Raw genomic sequence first — 19,423 nt, 5'->3', positions numbered from 1 at the left:
TACCAACTGTAAAATAGATAGTCAGAGGGAAGTTGTTGCATAACAAAGGGAGTCCAACTCGAGGATGGAAGATGCCTTAGAGGACTGGGGCTGGGAGGGTGGGGGGGACTCGAGGCGGGGGGGAGTCAAGGAAGGTAGGGAATACGGGGATATGTGTATAAAAACAGATGATTGAACTTGGTGTACCTCCCAAAATAATAAATAAATAAATAAAATTTAAAAAAAAATAAAAAAAAGATAAACAAATAATTTCAACCCCCCCCCCCCAAAAAGGCAGTACAGAGTGAGGTGTCCTTAATAGTGTTTCTGTGTGAGGTCTAGCCTCTTGGGGTGCCCACTGAATGGGGAAGGGCCTCCCTGTCCTCGCCTTGTTTTGGGTGGGCCTCTGCTCCACGGCTGGTCCCAGGAGACCCCCAGATGCATGAAGAACACCACCCCCGTTTGCCATGTTCTGAAAACCCTGCAGAGCAAAGGAGCTTTCCCTGCTCAGCTCTCCTCCCTGGGTTCCACCATCCACCATATTTGGCTCTGGAAACGTCTTTCCTGCCCCAACTTGAACGGTTTTGAGAACATTTTCACTCTTCTTTTGCAGAGTATTCGGAGTCTTTCTGCTCCAGGGTGGGTCCCGCAGATCAGCAGGGCGAGACCCCGTTTCTCTTTTCTGGTTGCGAGGCCCCCAGGCGACCCCGCTGTGGCCGTGAACATCCCTGGGCAGGTGGTCATTTCAGAGCCACGTCCGGGGAACCCTCTCAACTCTGGGGCCTCAGGCTCTTCCCCTGCAGCCTCGGGCGGGGGGAGCGGCTGGGACGGCAGGACTCGTCAGCCCCCACCCCAGCCCCGCGGCCTGGGGCGTGCAAGTTCCCCTTCTGTGCTTGGCCAAGGCTGTCTCTCTGTCACCCACGGGCTTCCTGTTGGGCTTCCTCCGTCCCTCCCCACATTCGGGGCGCTTCCCTCCCCGACGGAGGGACCCTGACCCGGGCTCTGCGCTGGCGGATGTGGACATGGTGCCCCTGCTGCTGCTGCTGGCCCTGCTGTGGGGGGGTGAGTGGGCCGAGGGGGGAGGGGCGGCACGGGTGGGGGAGGGGCTGGAGCTGCCGCTGAGCCGCTGTGTCCCCCCAGGGTCCCTGCAGGAGGAGCGAGGGTTCGAGCTGCGCGTGCAGGAATCAGTGACGGTGCAGGCGTGCGGGGGCGTCCACGTGCCCTGCTCCTTCTCCTACCCCTGGAGTTCATGGTATTCCCCTCCCCAACCCTACATCTATTGGTTCCGGGAAGGGGACAACGTAAACACTGAACCTGTGGCCACAAACAACCCAAACAGACGAGTGAAGCCAGAGACCCAGGGTCGATTCCGCCTCCTCGGGGATCCCAGAAACAACGACTGCTCCCTGAGCATCAGAGACGCCAGGATGAGTGACAAAGGGGTCTACTTCTTCCGAGTGGAGAGGGGACCTGATGTGAAACACAGTTACAGAGATAAGAGGCTGAATTTGCAGGTGACAGGTATGGCAGGGGGCCCTGGAGGGGACCCTGGGACGTGGAGACCCCAGTGTTAGAACAGGAACAGGATATAGAAACCCTCCCTGCTCGGTGTCTTGGGGTTTAGAGGTTCCAAAGGGACACAGGACCCAGGGGGAGCTATGGTCCTGAGGCACTGGTCCTTCTCAGGGTCACACACTCGGTCCCCAAACCTTGGGCCCAGGCATCTCCCTCTCTCCTCCTCATCCCAGCAGGGAAACCCAACATCCACTTTCTGGAGCCTCTGGAGTCCGGCCGCCCCACAAACCTGACCTGCAGCCTGTCACTAGTCTGTGAAGTGAGACAGTTTCTCCTGTTCTCCTGGGCGGGGGATGCCCTGAATGGGATGAACACAGAGGCCCTCCACTCCTCGGTGCTCACCCTCACCCCAAGGCCCCAGGACCATGGCACCAACCTCACCTGTCGTGTGGAACTCCCAGGAGCTCAGGTGACCACGGAGAGAACCATCCGACTCAATGTCTCCTGTGAGTGAGGAGGGGGGCTGGGTCCCTGAGGGCATTGCTGTGTGTGTGTGTGAATGTGTGTGTATATGTGTGTGTAGAGTGTGGGGAGAAAACAAGGGGCAGCTCACTCCTTCATGGATCTGAGCCTTGGGAGCCTGGCCCTGGACAGCCATCCCCCTTCCTGGTTTACTACCTTGGTTTCCGGGTCCATTTCCATCTCACTGCTCACCTTGAAGCAAGGCCGTATCTTTCTATCCCAGATGCTCCATGGAACCTCACCATCAGCATCTCCTTCAGAAATGTCACAGGTAGGGAAGGACCTCTCCTCTCAAGGGCTGCGTGCTGCTCCTGGGACTCCTCGAAGCAGAGAGGGCCGGGTGGGTGTTGGGGGCGAGATTAGGGCTTCAATGTGATCAGATATGGAAAGAGCAAAGATAAAAATCACCACCTTCCCTCTACCACCTCCCATGCACCAGTCGACACACACATGCAACACACGTATACACATATACACATACACACACACACACACACACTCCTTTTTTTTTTTTAATTTTATTTATTTATTTATTTTTTTGGTGGTACACCAAGTTCAATCATCTGTCTTTACACACACACTCCTTTGAAAGCCCATTTCACTTCACCATGGTTCTGCTCTGTGGTTTTCCTCCACAAAAGCCTCCTTAGTCCCAGTTCCTGCTCCTTTACTGAATCCGTTTCCCAAGCCTTGAGGCTCTCTGTTCTCTTTCCACCAAACAGCTCAGGCATGTCCCATTGAGACACTGAGCCTCCCCTGAAGATATGAGGCCCAGACATGGTGGGTCAACCTCCTTAGGGTGTAAAGGTCCAGCCTGGGAACCCACACTGAACCAAGCTTTTGGGCTATGGAGGAGAGGCTGACTAGGCCCTGGGAAGGTGGGAGGGATGAGACCTCAGCCTCCACAGGTCTCTCCTGCACTTTCCCCAAAGCCCTCAAGATTCTGCAAAACACCTCATCCCTTCTCATCTCGGAGGGTCAGGCTCTGCAGCTGCTCTGTGTTGCTGACAGCAACCCCCCTGCACAGCTGAGCTGGTTCCAGGGGTCGCCGGCCCTGAACCACACCCGCATCTCCAACACTGGGATCCTGGATCTGCCAGGCTTAGGAGCTGCAGAAAGAGAATTCACCTGCCGAGCTCAGAACTGTCTGGGCTCCCAAAATACCTCTCTGAACCTCTCCGTGGTCTGTGAGTTGGGGACTTCTGAGGGCAGGATACCTGGGTTCAGGGGACAGGAGAGGCACTGCTGACCCTTCTGCTCCATCTCTACGTAACTCCCGCAGCTGCTGGGCCCCTCCTGCTCCCAGGAGGAGGAGGGTCTGCACTGCAGCTGCTCCTCCCGAGCCCAGCGGGCCCCTCCTTGCGCTGGCGGCTGGGGGAGGGGCTGCTGGAGGAGAAGTTCGGCAACACCTGCTTCCAGGTCACCTCCAGCTCCTCTGAGCCCTGGGCCAACAGCTCCCTGAGCCTCACTGGGGGGCTCCCCTCTGGCCTCAGACTCAGCTGCAAAGCCCAGAATATTCACAGGGGCCCGGAGTGCCACTGTTCTGCTGCTGCCATGCTAGGGGCTGGTTGGCGGCAGAGGCTTAGGGGGAAAGGAGTTAAGATCCTAGAAGGTGATGCTGGGTGGGAGAGGGGCGGGGGCCTGGACAGAAGGTGAATGCTAGGACAGGGGGCTCCATCTCAGGCCTGAAGAGGCTCCCAGCAAGTTCTGCAAGGAGGTGGGAAGGCATGAGGGTGAATCTTGTGCGTGAGGTCATCTCACGGGCCTCTTCTCTGCAGGGAAACCGACATGCCTGACTGGAGTGGTTGCTGGGGCTCTTGGAGGCGCTGGTGGCATGGCCCTGCTGTCACTGTGTTTGTGCCTTATCTTCTTTTGCATGTAAGCCTTGTTGTTGGGGAGGTAGAGGGAGGTGTGTGGTAGGGAGTCCAGAGAGAGGTCACTTAATCCCAGAAATGCAGAGCTGAGTAGACTGGATCCCAAGAGCGTCTTTGTGATTTTTTGTGCTTTTTTTGGTGGGAATTATTACAGCATTAGTGAGATATAATTCCCATGCATTTAAGGTGTACAGTTCATTCACTTTTAGTCTGTTCTGAGCTGTGTTTCCATCACCATGATTTTGACAGAACTTTTTTGTTAGCCCAAAACGAAAGAGAAACCAGAAGGAACCCACACCCCTTGTCATCCCATCTGCTGCACCCCCTGCCCTAGGCCACCACTAATCTGTTTTCTGTCTCTATAGAGTTGTCTATTCTGAACATATCTTATAAGTGGAATCATAAAATATGTGGTCCCTTGTGACTGACTTCTTTCACTGAGGGTGATGTTTTCAAGCTTCATGCATGTTATGGCATGGGTCAGTACATCATTCCTTTTTATTTCCAAATGATGTTCCCTTGTATGAATGGACCACATTTCTAGTCATCTGCTCATCGATTAATGGACACTTAGATTGCTTCCACTTTTTGGCTATCATGTGCAAATGATAATAACATTCATGTACATGTTTCATCTGTAAGTGGGGTCTTCAGTGATGGACATTCAGTCTTGACCAAAGTCCTGGTCATCGAAGAGGATGAAGTACTCACTTGCACGTCAAGAAGGCCTCTGGGTCCAAGTTGTCTTACCAGGGAGTGGGGGGCAGCTTGCCCACCTTTGCCCGAGCCATCCAGGCTGCAGTACACTGATTTTTTCTAGAGTGAAAGCCCACAGGAAGCAGGCAGCAAGAAGAACAGAGTATGTGGACGATGAAGACCCCGTCGCCTGGGTGAGTGATGTGGGCATCTTCTCCTGCAGTGGGAGACATGGGCATGTGCAGTCGGTGGGTCCAGACTGAGCTCCTCAGCATTTCCTGCTCCTCCCTGGTCCCCCAGGCAGACACCTGGGAGTTGCCTTCCCTTCTGTTCTTCCTCTTCATCTCCCTGACCCAAGGGTCCTCTGCTGATCACTGAGCCCACCTCACCTCTTTGCCGGATACAGGCTGCCAGAACCATCTCCTTCAAATCAGTAGCTTCCAGCCATTCTGGAGTCTCAAAGCTGTTGTTTGCTACCGTTGCTTAGAGAATCAAGTCATAATCCTTGGTCTGATATATGAAATCCTTCCTGAGATCTCCCTGATGGCTGCTCCAGCCCCTGGTGCTAGCCTAGGATCCAGCTACACTGGCCTTCTTTCTGTCTCCATAGAGATCTACTCTCTTGTGACTCAGAGCCTTTGAATGCACATTTCATTATACCTGAAGTGCCCTTCCTTCCCCATTTTGACCAGACCACCTTGCCTCCTCCTTGTAGCTCCAATATCAACATCTCTTACTCTGGGAAAACTTTGTCCTCTCCTTCCCTGTCAATGTCCATCCCTCCCTTCTCTGTGGCACCAGAGCTCTGTGTCCATCCCTGTGCTGAGGGTCACATCACACAATATCACTGCTTCATCCATCTCCACCCTCTTTTCGTATTTGTAAAGTCCTTGAGGGGGCAGGGGCTGTAATTTTCTCTCACTCTGTCCCAGTCCAGCGCGACCCCTCTTCCCTTTTCTAAAATTGTGCTCATATTTCCCTAAATGGGATTATCCAAAATGCTTTGTTCATGACCAAGCTGTTCTCAATGCAACAAGCAGTGTTCACTTTTACTTCCTCATTGGTATTCATAATGTAAGCAAATGTGAACCTACTGTCAAACCTAAGACTTTAAACATTGATGATAACTTTTATCTACCCATGATCCTCCCTGATCTTTCCTCAGTAGCCTCTGCTCTCAATCTTATTGCTGGTAGTATCACATGTATGTTTACGAAAAATATAGACTGTGTAGTTTAATTGCTTCTGAACCTGCAAAGGGCATCACTTTTCCATGTACTCTTCTCCATACTCACTTTGTAGATGCAACATTATGTTAGAAAGAATCATTCACATTTTGACACAAAGTTGCAGTTCCCCACTGTATAATAATTCACTTTATTATTACATGTATTATCTAAGCTGGTATTGATGGACATTTGAGTTGTTTCCAGGTGTTGTTATTAGGAGCATTCTTACTCCTGTCTCATTGTATTCACACGCAAGAGTTTTTCTTTAGCATTACTTAAGAATTTAATTCCTAGGTCATAGGGTATGTAACATTCACATTTACAAGAGCATGACAAATGCTTTTCCAAAGCAACTGCATTCAGTTATACTCCCATCTGTGCCTATCAGATTCTGTTATCTAGTATTCTGTTATGTATCTTTCTCTGCAACACTTGGTTTTCTCAATTCTTTTTGGTCATCTCCTGTTCTCACTGTGGTGTTGATGTGCATTTCCTTGGTTACCAATGACAATGAAAATCTCTCTAAGTCTTCAGCAGCAAATGAACATCTTTTGTATAAAATGCTTGATGACATCTGTGGCCCATTTCCCTACTGGATGTTTGACCTCTTATTAAATTTGTTGAAGAGCTTTAAACATTTCTATACTTTTTATTTTCTTTTTGGTTATATACATGGCAAATGTCTTCTCCCAGTGACTAGCTTACCTTCACTTTTTTAAAGGCAACCTCTGATGATGGTAAGTTCTTAATTGTAATATAACCATATTCACCAATCTTCTCTTTTCCACTGAGTGCCTTTTGGGACTCATTTAAGAAACTCTTACAATCAGAAGGAGATTCAAGTATAGTTTCAACTAAAAGTCTTATGTTTTCCTGTTGATCTTTAAAAACTTCATCTACTGGGAGTTGATTTGTGTGTGTGGTGTGCAGTGTTGACCTATATATGTAACTCCTTCATGTATACAATAGTCCTTCTCTCCCTCCCCTGTTAAACTGCCATGCCATTTTTACCATACATCAAAATCCCATACCTGGGTGGGCCTCATTCTGGGACCTCTTCGATTCCGATGGTCAATTTTATTGTCCCTGAGTCACAACCGTGTCACCATAAACAGAATCTATGAACACAAAAATAAGTCCTGGTATCTAATACAGCAAGACCTTCTCCTGAGTCTTCTTCAAAAGTTGTCTTGGCTATTCTTGGCCCTTTGTTGTTCTATTTAAATGTGAGAATCAGTTTTTTAAGTTCCTGAAAATACCCCTGTTAGATTTTGGTCAAATTACTTTGAATCTATAGATCAGTTCAGGAAGAGCGTACATGTTTGTGAATTCAAGTCTTCTAATCTACAAAAACATATCTCCATTCATTTAAGTTTTTAAAAAAATGTTTTCAAGAAAGATGGAGAATTCCTTCCCAGTAAGATCTTGGTCATCTTTTGCTCTTTTTCTTCCTACGTACTAGTTGTTGTAACTACTGCAAATGCTATCTTTTTAAAAGTGCATTTTCTGATTGTTCATTGCTGGTGTGCAGAATGAAAAACAATTTTTAAAAACATATGAGGTTGTCTTTGGTAACTTAAAAAATCACAAGTTGATCTTGGTTTTCATTTAGGATCTTGCTGCTTTGGTAGCTGGAAAATTCTTAGCTCTTAATCGTAAGCCTGCTGAAGCATTCTTTTCTTGAGTTCAGGATACCATCTGAGAAATGTAGAATATCCTTGTTTTCACTGTCATGGCTGCTGAATCACAGCAACTGAGTTTGGTGCACATGCAATGTCATTTCCTTCAAGATTCGATTCGTCCTTTTAGGCTTCAGGCCCTGAAGAATAAACAGTTAGCATCCTGCACGCCAGCAGATGTGCGAGGGTGAGTCAAAAATTATCCACACTCTTTCTACAGCCAGAGTGCATATAATTTTTGACTCACCTATGAATTTTTCTTCTGAGAGCTTTCAGCTTTGAACAAATGAGTCCCTCCCTTGAATAAATGATGGGGAAGGGAGCACCCTCAGACGACTTCCTGTGGCAGCAGAAGTCCATGTGACACTCAGATCGTGGGCAGTACGTGACTGCAGGTTGTTTGAACATTAGCCAGTTTCCTTTCATTTCCCCACCATTTGTCCACACAGAGCTTCTCCTTTTCCTTGTGATGTTGATGGGGTTGAAGCCCTCTGCTGGGTTCCTCTAGGATTTTTACTGCAAACGTGTATCTCTTCACAGTGACATCTACCTCTACTGGAGTGTCATCTGTCTGGTTACCGGGAATTATCATTATTCTCTCAGTAGGTGCTGCAGTGAGTGAAATGTAGTGACTTAGTTGATTGATTTTATATTCCCCCAACTTGCTAAGCTCTCATGTTAGTTCTAATAATTTGTATATAAACATGGAGCTTGTTTTTTGTTTGTTTGTTTGCTTTTTCTTTTTTCTGGCCACATCACTAGGCATGACATGAGGGATCTTAGTTCCCCAACCAGGGATCAAACCTGTGCCCCCCTGAAGTGGTAGGGCACAGTCTTAACCACTAGAGTGCCAGGGAAGTCCCAACATGGAAATATTTTTAATAGACCTTTTTCAATCTAAAAAATGTGACAGGTTGTTCATGGGTGTCACTCAGAATCTTTGAGGATTTCAAATTCAATGATCATATTATCTGCAAAATAAGAACAGCTTATTTCTTCCCTTTGATCCTAATTAATAAGCATTTCCTTCTTTCTTCTTGTCTTAATATCCTGGCTAAGATTTCAAACCTGAATAAAGGTGGTGATCATGGGTATCCTTTATTCGTCCTGGTTTTGAAGGAAAGGAACCCAATATTCCACTTAAGTTTAACCAACCCATTTCAGTTGGTTTTTGTTACAGGTTTTTGTTGTTGTTTGTTTGTTAGTTTTTAGTATAGATAACCTAACCTTCATACCTTGATCAGGGTAAGGAAGTTCTTTTCTATCACTAAATAACTTTAAGTTTTTATCATACATCTCAGTTGAACTTTTCAAATACATCTAGTGATAGCATTTTCTTCCATAACCTGTTACCTATGGTGAATGAAACAGTTAAAAATGTTCTTTTCTAAAAATAATTGATTAATTAATTAATTAATTAATTTTCTGGCTGCATTGTGTCTTTGTTGCAGTGCATGGGCTTCTCATTGCCTTGGCTTCTCTCTAGAGAAGAGGCTCTAGGCTCGCAGGCTTCAATAGTTGTGACACGTTGGCTCAGTAGTTGTGGCTTGAGGGCTCTAAAGCACAGGCTCAGTAGTTGTGGTGCACAGGCTTAGTTGCTCCACTCCATGTGGGATCTTCCCGGACCAGCGCTCAAACCCATGTCCCCTGCATTGAAAGGCGGATTCTTAATCACTGCACTACCAGGGAAGTCCTTGCTTTACTTTCATTCTTGTTATATGGGACCCAAGCCCAGAATCCAGAATTGCCATCTCTCTTCTGGTTTCTGCATAAGCTATCTCATAACACACACTGAAGTTAGAAATTTCCTTTGCCTAATCTAGTCCTCTGAGTAGAATGTAAGCTGCCTGAGGTCAGAGTCTAGGTTTTCTCACACAGTCCACCTGGCCCTTCTCCCAGGACTTGGCACAGGAGACACTGCCAATAACACAGCAGACCTGGGTTAGAGTCCTTGCTCTGCCATTTACTCTATGAGTGACCTTGTGGAATCTTTCCAGATCAGGGTTCAAACCCGTGTCCCCTGCATTAGCAGGAGTATTCTTAACCACTGTGCCCCTAGGGAAGTCCCAGGTAAAGATTTTCTAACATGAAACTACTCTAGCATTTCTGAGAAAAGCTGAAATTGTTCACAGTGTGTCTGTGTGTGTGTGTGTGTGTGTGTTTTTTTAATACCCTAGTAGATTCAGTTTGCTAACTTTTGGCTAAGCACTTTTGCATCTGTATGCAAGAGTAAAATGGGCTGCTTGTATTACTTTCTCCCCGTGTTGTTTGCTTGTTTGAGTATGAAGATAATATTGAGGAATTAGAGAATATTCACATTTTTCTATTATCTGAAAGAGAGTGTATAAAATTGAAATGATCTGTTTCTTGAGTGATTAATAAATGCCACTCGCATAACTACCTGGGCTTGCAGTTTTTCTAATTCAGTCATTTTATGTGTCCGTTAGTGAGCTTTTTTCCTAAAAATTTGTTCTTTTAACCCAAGTTTTATAATTTTTTGACAAAAGGTTATGGGTAGTATTCTGTTAATTGCATACTGTTTATTTCAATTGGGATTACTCACCCTTTTATATTCCTGACATCAGTTTTTTTGTAACTTTTTTGGAGTGGGGGGCTGTGCCAGCATGATCAGGGGATCTTAGTTCCCCAACCAGGGATCAAACCCGCACCCCCTGCATTGGGAACCACTGGACCACCAGGGAAGCCCCTCTTTTGTTTTGTTTTGTTTTTCCTAGACAATTCTTGGTAATCGCTTGCCAGTCTTTTATTAGTTTAAAAAATGCAACTTTGGGTATTGTTGATTTCTCACTGTTCCTTTGTTTTCCCTTTTCTTTATTTTTATTCTCAATTCCTTAGCACCTCCCTTTGACTTGCTTTGGTTAATTCCAATGTTCTTTCACTATGTTTTTAAGCTGGATACTTAGCTTATTAATATATAGCACACTTTTTTCATTATAAAAGTATTTTCTCAAAATGTCTCTCAAAACACCACTTTAATTTCATTCCACATATTTTGAAATGTGTTATTTTAATATCTTCAGTTCTAAATATTGCTAAAACCCTATTGTGATTTCTTTTTGGAATCTTAAATTATTGGGGTTTAAAAAAATTCCAAATGTACGTGGATTTTAAAACATCTTTCCATCCTTAAATTCTAACTAAATTGAGTTTTGCGCAGAGTACATGGTTTTCATGATGCCTATTTTTGTACATTTGTTGAAATTTGATCAGTGCCCTGGTATGTGATGAATGTTTGTAAATATTTTTTATATACTTAAGAAAAAAATATATTTTGTATTTGATAAATTCCAGGTAAAGCAATAGGCCACTGTATTAATTGCATTGTTCAAATCGAAATCTGTACTAATAGGTCTTCCTGGCCTATCAGTATTTGAAATCTTATGATAGTTTACTTCTCAATTTTTCCTTGGAGTTCTAGCAAATGTATTTCTTATGGTTGATGTGTTTTTCAAACTCAAACTGTATATTATATCTTCTCAGTGAATTAAACATTTTATTACACTTAATCACATGTAGGGATTGTCTCTGTCCCTGTTGGTACTTTTTGTTTTAAAGTCTATCTGGTTAGATCTTAAAATAGATACACCAATTTGTCATTGGTCAGTTAGATGCCTGATAGTTTTCCATCCTTTCCTCTCCCTGTACACCGCCCCCTGCAAATATTTTATTTATGCTTTAGCAGTGATTCTTTGAAATAGTATATAACTAGGTTTTTACAAATCCAATTTGACGTCCTCTGTTGACTTCACTCTTTCTATTTATTGTAGTTATTGATATAAGTGGGTTTCTTAGTACTGTTTTACCTTCTCCTTTTGCTTGGTTCTATTTTTTCAACATTTCATTGTCTCTTTTCTTTTTTTTTTTTTTTTTTTTTTTTCTTTTTTTATTTTTTTGGGGGGTACACCAGGTTCAATCAACTGTTTTTATACACATATCCCCATATTCCCTCCCTTCCTTGACGCCCCCCCCTCGAGTCCCCCCCACCCTCCCTGCCCCAGTCCTCTAAGGCATCTTCCATCCTCGAGTTGGACTCCCTTTGTTATACAACAACTTCCCACTGACTATTTTACAGTTGGTAGTATATATATGTCTGTACTACTCTCCCGCTTCTTCTCAGTTTCCCCTTCACCCCCCGCCCCCTCCCATACCTCGAGTTCTCCAGTCCATTCCCTGTATCTGCTTCCCTGTTCTTGTCACTGAGTTCATCAGTACCATTTTTAGATTCCATATATGTGAGTTAGCATACAATATTTGTCTTTCTCTTTCTGACTTACTTCACTCTGTATGACAGATTGTAGTTCTATCCACCTCATTACATATAGCTCCATCTCATCCCTTTTTATAGCTGAGTAATATTCCATTGTATATATATGCCACATCTTCTGTATCCATTCATTTGTTGATGGGCATTTAGGTTGCTTCCATGTCCTGGCTATTGTAAAGAGTGCTGCAATAAACATTATGGTACATGTTTCTTTTGGGATTATGGTTTTCTTTGGGTATATGCCCAGGAGTGGGATTACTGGATCATATGGTAGTTCTATTTGTAGTTTTTTAAGGAACCTCCAAATTGTTTTCCATAGTGGCTGTACCAACTTACAGTCCCACCAACAGTGCAGGAGAGTTCCCTTTTCTCCACACCCTCTCCAACATTTGTTGTTTCCAGACTTTGTGATGATGGCCATTCTGATTGGTGTGAGGTGATACCTCATTGTGGCTTTGACTTGCATTTCTCTGATGATGAGTGATGTTGAGCATCTTTTCATGTGTTTGTTGGCCATCTGTATGTCTTCTTTGGAGAAATGTCTATTTAGGTCTTCTGCCCATTTGTGGATTGGGTTATTTGCTTTTTTGGTATGAAGCTGCATGAGCTGCTTGTATATTTTGGAGGTTAATCCTTTGTCCGTTGTTTCATAGGCAATTATTTTTTCCCATTCTGAGGGTTGCCTTTTAGTCTTGTTTATGGTTTCTTTTGCTGTGCAAAAGCTTTTAAGTTTCATGAGGTCCCATTCGTTTATTCTTGATTTTATTTCCATGATTCTAGGAGGTGGGTCAAAAAGGATGTTGCTTTGATGTATGTCAAAGAGTGTTCTGCCTATGTTTTCCTCTAGGAGTTTGATAGTGTCTGGCCTTACATGTAGGTCTTTAATCCATTTGGAGTTTATTTTTGTGTATGGTGTTAGGAAGTGTTCTAATTTCATTCTTTTACATGTTGCTGTCCAATTTTCCCAGCACCACTTATTGAAGAGGCTGTCTTTTTTCCATTGTATACTCGTGCCTCCTTTGTCAAAGATAAGGTGCCCATATGTGTTTGGGCTTACTTCTGAGTTCTCTATTCTGTTCCATTGATCTTCCTTTCTATTTTTGTGCCAGTACCATACTGTCTTGATCACTATGGCCTTGTAGTATAGTTTGAAGTCAGGAAGCCTGATTCCACCAACTCCATTTTTCCTTCTCAAGATTGCTTTGGCTATTCGGGGTCTTTTGCGTTTCCATACAAATCGTAAGATTTCTTGCTCTAGTTCTGTGAAAAATGCCATTGGTAATCTGATCGGGATTGCATTAAATCTGTAAATTGCTTTGGGTAGTACAGTCATTTTCACGATCATTGTCTCTTTTCTTACTGAAAGATTTAATATCTCTGTCTTACACCTAACAAAAAGAACTTGAGTGCTTTTATATCTTCTGGTCTCTCCCCATCCACCTTCTACTGCTATGTTGGTTCTTTTTCTAGATCTCCAGTTTTCATTCTGGGTAATTAGGAACACACAACATTTTTCTATTCTCTAGTTTTTAAAAATATATATATACAGGTACACATGTTACTGAGGTATTTGATCAGCTATTTTATTTTATTTTATTTTTTCTGCATTGGGTCTTTGTTGCTGTTCATGGGCTTTCTCTAGTTGTGGCAAACGGGCACTCTTTGTTGTGGTGTGTGGGTTTCTCATTGCGGTGGCTTCTCTTGTTGCGGAGCATGGGCCCTAGGTATGCAGGCTTCTGTAGTTGTGGCATGTGGGCTCAGTAGTTGTGGTGCATGGATTTAGTTGCTCCGCAGCATGTGGGATCCTCCCAGCCCAGGGATCAAACGCGTGTCCCCTGCATTGGCAAGCGGATTGTTAACCACTGCTCCACCAGAGAAGTCCCTGATCACCTTTGTATCCTATATTTTTTGTGTGTGCTTTCTTAGTTTTGTTATTTTTGTTTGAATTCTTCCTCTCAAAGTGTTTTCGATTTGGGTTTTCCTGTATTAAGACTTGTGTGTAAAAATCGTTTTATGTCTCTATAGTTGAGTTTCATTTGGCAGGATATCAATTTCCGGATCAAGGTGATTTCCCTTCGATGCTTTGAACACTTTATTCACTATTTATTGTACCCAGTATTGCTGTTAGAAATCTTAGGTCTCTCACATTGGTAGGTAGTCCACTTATTCTCCCTGGAAAGGTTAATATGTTTCTCCTTGGTTTTGATATTCTTGAGATGCATTATTTGGATGTGAGCTTTTCTTTGTCCTTTTTCTTGTATTTATGGGGTCCTTTGAGCTGAAGTGGTTCATTTTTTCTTTAATTCTGGCAATTTTATCTCCCCTATTTTTGTCCAGATATTTCTTCCTCTTTTAATTTCCTTTTTATCTCATTTGGGGGACTATTGGAGATTCCCCAGTGGTCCAGTGGTTAAGACTCCGTGCTGCTTCCAATGGAGGGGCTGAGGGTTCAATCCCTGTTTGGGGAACTAAGATTCCATAGGCTATGTGGCGTGGCCAAAAAACAAAACAAAACAAAACAAAACAAGAAAACAAAAACATATCATTTGGGGACTATTATAATCTGAATGTTGAGATTTTCTATTTCTATCTTCCATCTATTGTAAATTCTCTTTTATTTTTTATAAAAAATATTTATTTATTTTGGCTATGCCAGGTCTTAGTTGTGGCACTTGGGATCTGTGTTGCGAAAGGCAGGCTCTTCATTGCAGCATGTGAGCTTCTTACTTGTGGCATGTGGACTCTTAGCTGCAGCATGCAGGATATAGTTCCCCAACCCGGGATCAAACCTGGGTCCCCTGAATTGGGAGCACGAAGTCTTACCCACTTGACCACCAGGGATGTCCCAACTTTTCTTTGCATGTGTTTTGTACTTCATCCTTCCCTACTTCCTTCTAGGGGAGATGTCAGAGGCCCTTCCAGCTCACTGATGTGTCTTCAATTATATCTGTTCTATTCTTCATCTCACCACTGGGTTCTTCCTATTCTCTTTCTCACACATAATATTTCCACTTTTTACAGAACTGCATACACATTTCCTTCTTACATAATTTACATGATTACATAACTTCTTGTTTTACATTCTATGTACATAATTTCTGGTGTATATAATTTCTTTTTTTCCTCCCAGTTTGGCGATATAGTTGACATACAGCACTGTATAAGTTTAAGGTGTACCAAATAATGATTGGACTTACATCATGAAATGATTAGCACAATAAGTGAACATCCATCATCTCATATAGATACAAAAGTAAAGAAATAGAAAAAACTTTTTTTCCTTGTGATGAGAAGAACTCTTAGGATTTACTCTGTTAATAACTTTCATAAGGACTTCCTAGATGGCACAGAGGTTAAGAATCTGCCTGCCAATGCAGGGGACATGGGTCCAATCCGTACTCCAGGAAGATTCCACATGCTGCGGAGCAAATAAGCCCGTGTGCAACAATATTGAACCTGTGCTCTAGAGCCTGTGAGCCAGAACTACTGAAGCCTGTGTGCCTAGAGCCCTTTCTTTCTCAACAAAAGAAGCCATGGCAATGAGGATCCCATGCACTGCAATGAAGAATAGCTCCCACTCTCTGCAACTAGAGAAAGCCCGTGTGCAGCAACAAAAACGCAACACAGCCAATAAATAAATAAATTTATTTAAAAAATAATTCTAACTTTCATATATAACATATAGCAGTATTAATTATAATTATTATGTTGTACATTACATCTCTAGTACTTATTTATATTATAACTGGAAATTTCTATCTTTTGAGCACCTTCATTCAATTTCCCCTCCCCCTGCTTTCCACCACTGGTAACCACAAATCTGATCTCTTTTCCTATGAGTTTACTTGTTTGTTCAGGCTGCTCATTAAGGTGGGTTCTCTTGTTGCGGAGAACCGGGTCTAGGTGTGCGGGCTTCAGTAGTTGTGGCACTCAGGCTCAATGGTTGTGGCTCGTGGGCTCTAGAACACAGGATCAGTAGTTGTGGCACACGGGCTCAGTTGCTTCGTGGCATTTGGGATCTTCCTGGAGCAGGGCTTGAACCTGTGTCCCCCGCATTGGCAGGCGGATTCTTAACCACTGTACCACCAGGGAAGTCCTTGTTTTATTTTCTTTTTTGTTTTATGTGACCCAAGCCCAGAATCCAGAATTGCCATCTCTTTTCTGGTTTCTGCATAAGCTATCTCATAACACACACTGAAGTTAGATATTTCCTTTGTTTACTTGTCCATAATCCAGTCCTCCAAGGAGACTGTAAGCTCCCTGAAGTCAGGGTCTAGGTTTTCTCACACAGTCTACCTGGCCCTTCTCCCAGGACTTGGCAGAGGAGACACTGCCAATAACACAGCAGACCTGGGTTAGAGTCCTGGCTCTGCCATTTACTCTATGAGTGACCTTGGGGAAACTACTTTACCTCTCCCCACCTCAGTTTACCTACCTGTAAAATGGGGATAATGAGAGTATCATTCATACTGGGTATTGCGAAGGTTAAATATGATTTGTGAGCCCTCGATATGGCCTAATCAGTCTCAGTATTACAAAAGTGTAAATGAATGTGTGAATATTTGAGTTCATAGGAAACATGTGTGAAATAAGAGGATAAACGGATACCTGTCCCATTATCCCAACTTTCCCTTGGGGGTCATGCCTGCCTTACTCCTTCTCTGACTCCTTTTTCTCCCCTTTACACAGAATTCCAAGCAAAAGCCCTGGCCAGACGGCCCCCGAGACCAGATGTCGTCCCCTGCGGAGGATGCCCTGCCCTCAGGGGAGAAGCAGGAGCCCCATTACGCCTCCCTCAGCTTTCACGGGTCGAAGTCTTGGGAGCCTGCAGACCAGGAGGCCACCAGCACCAGCGAGTACTCAGAGATCAAAACAAGCTAATTGGAACTCGCCTAGAGCTCAGTCCTGGGTGGAGGAATCACAGCCTGTGTGGAGGAAGAGGAGAAGTCAGGGACTAGTTAATGAAGCCTTTGCAGTAATATTAGCATTAACTACTGTATGTGTCCCCAGGTAGAGCAGAAAGCAGGCAGGTGCTGGAATTAGAGAGACTTGGGCTCAAATGCAGGTTCCAGCACTTCCTAAGGCATCAATAGCTAGCAATTCACTTCATCTCTCTGTGTCTCAGTTTTCTGTTCTCTAAATCGGAGATCATGTGTCCTACCTCAAAGCTGGGTGATCATTAAAGATAGAGCACATAAAAATCAACCAACAGAGTCCTGTCATGTGATGTGTGCTTAGTGTCCACCGGTTTCTCTTCCTTGAACAGAAGGGTCCTCCTGACAAGTTCTTCTGAGGCTGGCAGTGACTCATGTTGACCTGAAACACATACATGGCCAGATATTTCCCCAGCAAAGGTGGGTTTATTCAGGATTAGCTCAGAACTGCAACTTGGGATCTGTGACCATAGCGAGCCTTGGGCAAGTTCCGATACAGTAAGGGAAGAAGAACGACTTTATAGAGGGTTGGATGAAATTGGGGAAAGAAGAGAAGTCTGTTTTCTTCCTGTTGGGCTCTGCTGTCATCATAGGGGGTAGGAGCTCCCTTTTCTAGTCTCCTGACTCTATTTAATTGAAGCTACAGTTTATTCATTCTTTTATACCAGTCACAGAAGACTGGAGGTGGGGGCGCAACTTGTTTATGTCATTCTCCTTCCCAGAACTTTTGGAAACCTCCCCAGGGAAAGATCAGCCCCTCAGCCTGACATTTGGTTCATAATACAGCATCTCATAATCTCTCTGGGTTTATCTTCTTCCCTCGATTTTACCTGTTAATTCTTCCAGCACATTCCTTCACTTCCTGACCTCCAGTCCCTTCTTTATTTCATTTTATGGCCCATACAGGGATCTTCCCAACAGCCAGAGAGCTGACCCTAACTCTCCTGCACAAACCCATTCATGGCTCCTTGGTCTTAGTACATTGGAAGCATCTGTCCCAAAACTTAAAGTCCTTCATGACCTCACTGCTATCTACTCATCCACTCGCTTCTTTTGCCCCATTCTTCCTGAACCTTCCACGCTGGTTTATACAAATGCCTTTGCAATTTGAGATCTCTTTCCTGGAGGCCATACTGCCTTAATTTCATCTGCTGATATCATCTTCTCCTTCAAGCCTGAGCTTCTGGACAGATTTGGGTGGAGAGGGTGAACTGAAGAAAGAGTTTCTACTCCCCCCACCTCTAAAACTGAATTAATTTTTTTAAAGAAAACACTAAAGCAAAAATAGCCACAATTTCACCAGCAGCACTGTAGAGTGTGTGCCTACCAATGTTTTCTGATTGTAAGTACCTGTCATTAAACTATTGATTGCCCCAGCATCCATTTCAGAGACATCCATCTTTTTATTTATTTATGTATTTTACATCTTTATTGGATTATAATTGCTTTACAATGTTGTGTTAGTTTTTGCTGTAAAACAAAGTGAATCAGCTATATGTATACCTATATCGCCTCCCTCTTGATCCTCCCTCCCACCCTCCTAGAAGTAGAATCATTTACATTTGAAATGCCCTGTCTATTATCGTAAAGTATAATTACAGGGAGGTTATAAGGAAGGAAAAAATAAAAAGGTTGATGCAAATGTTTAACAAGCCTAAGTTAATTAGCTAACCAACAACAAACTATGTGCATAGTAATGAAGCTAAACTAATGGAAACTGATAGCTACCTGAACAAAAAAGTGTTATAATAGAAAATACAGCCATCTCAGAATAACACTGATGACAAGATACGCTTCCTGAAAGCATCAGGAGTTCTAGCCCAAACCTGTTGGAGTGCAAGGGCAACAGGAACTTTGATACATTAACAAGTGTTACTTAGCAAGCAGCAGAGACATGCATCTTGAATAAACACATCGCCAGCAATGACTATATACAGCCAGGTGGTCCCACCCATGAAGTTCCCTTTTAGAAAGCCCTCCGTGACCTAGATAACTGACCGCGAGTGACCCTGCTTTTCCCTTCTCATGCCCTAATTCTAGTTCTTATCTTTTAAATTTGCCAATAAAAATGAATCCATGAAACCCTAGGGAACATACCCTGTACCCCAATAAAGGCAGAGCCTAAGGTCCACGCTCCCTCTCCCCTTCCTGACTTGGCCCTCGGGTATGCTGTGTATCCTGCAGGACTTGTGAGTGGTAAGCCTTGTTTTTTCCAAGTTCCCTGATGGTTTTTGTTGAAGCATGTCTTGCAATCATAAGAACCACAATGGCCAGTCCAGCTACAACACTAGCTCTGGCTGGGGACATGTCTGGTGGGGAGTGCTGGCCAGAGGTCGAACAGGCCTAGGTGCGTGCCACCCACTCACAAAACAAGCACCCAAACCCAGATAAATTATTTCCTAAACTTGAGAAAGTGGCTGTGAGGAAAGAAGGGTACAATGTGGTGCTAGGAGGACATTGATTCTCATCACCCTCTACCCAAACTCCATTTTCAACACCCTAACAAGTTGAATTGTGACTCCTACTAATAACAGTTTAGGTCAACCTGATCAAACCATGTGCTGAAAATAACAAAATCCTTTTGGAGGAACAATGAAAAAAAATACAATCCCTCATTTTTAAAGTATAGAATACCTGAAAAGACAATGGGAACTGATTAGCTCAAGACTGTGAGAAAAGCCCAAACTCTGAGAAATGGGGCAGACTATCT

At 43.9% G+C, this 19,423-nt stretch overlaps 1 protein-coding gene across 1 annotated transcript; it reads left to right on the top strand.

The window, feature by feature from the left end:
* The first annotated feature begins 965 nt into the window (after positions 1–965).
* LOC130838407 (sialic acid-binding Ig-like lectin 14) lies at positions 966–16,975 on the top strand. The gene is made up of 8 exons (XM_057711463.1): positions 966–1,041; positions 1,120–1,500; positions 1,728–2,000; positions 2,240–2,287; positions 2,949–3,203; positions 3,795–3,894; positions 4,711–4,780; positions 16,469–16,975. Exons 1-8 carry the CDS (start codon positions 1,002–1,004, stop codon positions 16,658–16,660), a joined length of 1,359 nt encoding a protein of 452 aa, XP_057567446.1. The 5' UTR covers positions 966–1,001; the 3' UTR covers positions 16,661–16,975.
* Positions 16,976–19,423: the final 2,448 nt, after the last annotated feature.

Source organism: Hippopotamus amphibius, chromosome 16 (genome assembly GCF_030028045.1).
Source record: "Hippopotamus amphibius kiboko isolate mHipAmp2 chromosome 16, mHipAmp2.hap2, whole genome shotgun sequence".
Lineage (NCBI taxonomy): Eukaryota > Metazoa > Chordata > Mammalia > Artiodactyla > Hippopotamidae > Hippopotamus > Hippopotamus amphibius.
This window is presented reverse-complemented; position numbering and strand designations above follow the sequence as displayed.

Coding starts and splice junctions, on each gene's coding strand:
- LOC130838407 (XM_057711463.1), top strand. CDS start 1,002: ATGGTGCCCCTGCTGCTGCTGCTGGCCCTGCTGTGGGGGG. Junction 1,042..1,119: donor GCTGGCCCTGCTGTGGGGGG/GTGAGTGGGCCG, acceptor GTGTCCCCCCAG/GGTCCCTGCAGGAGGAGCGA. Junction 2,288..2,948: donor CTCCTTCAGAAATGTCACAG/GTAGGGAAGGAC, acceptor CTTTCCCCAAAG/CCCTCAAGATTCTGCAAAAC.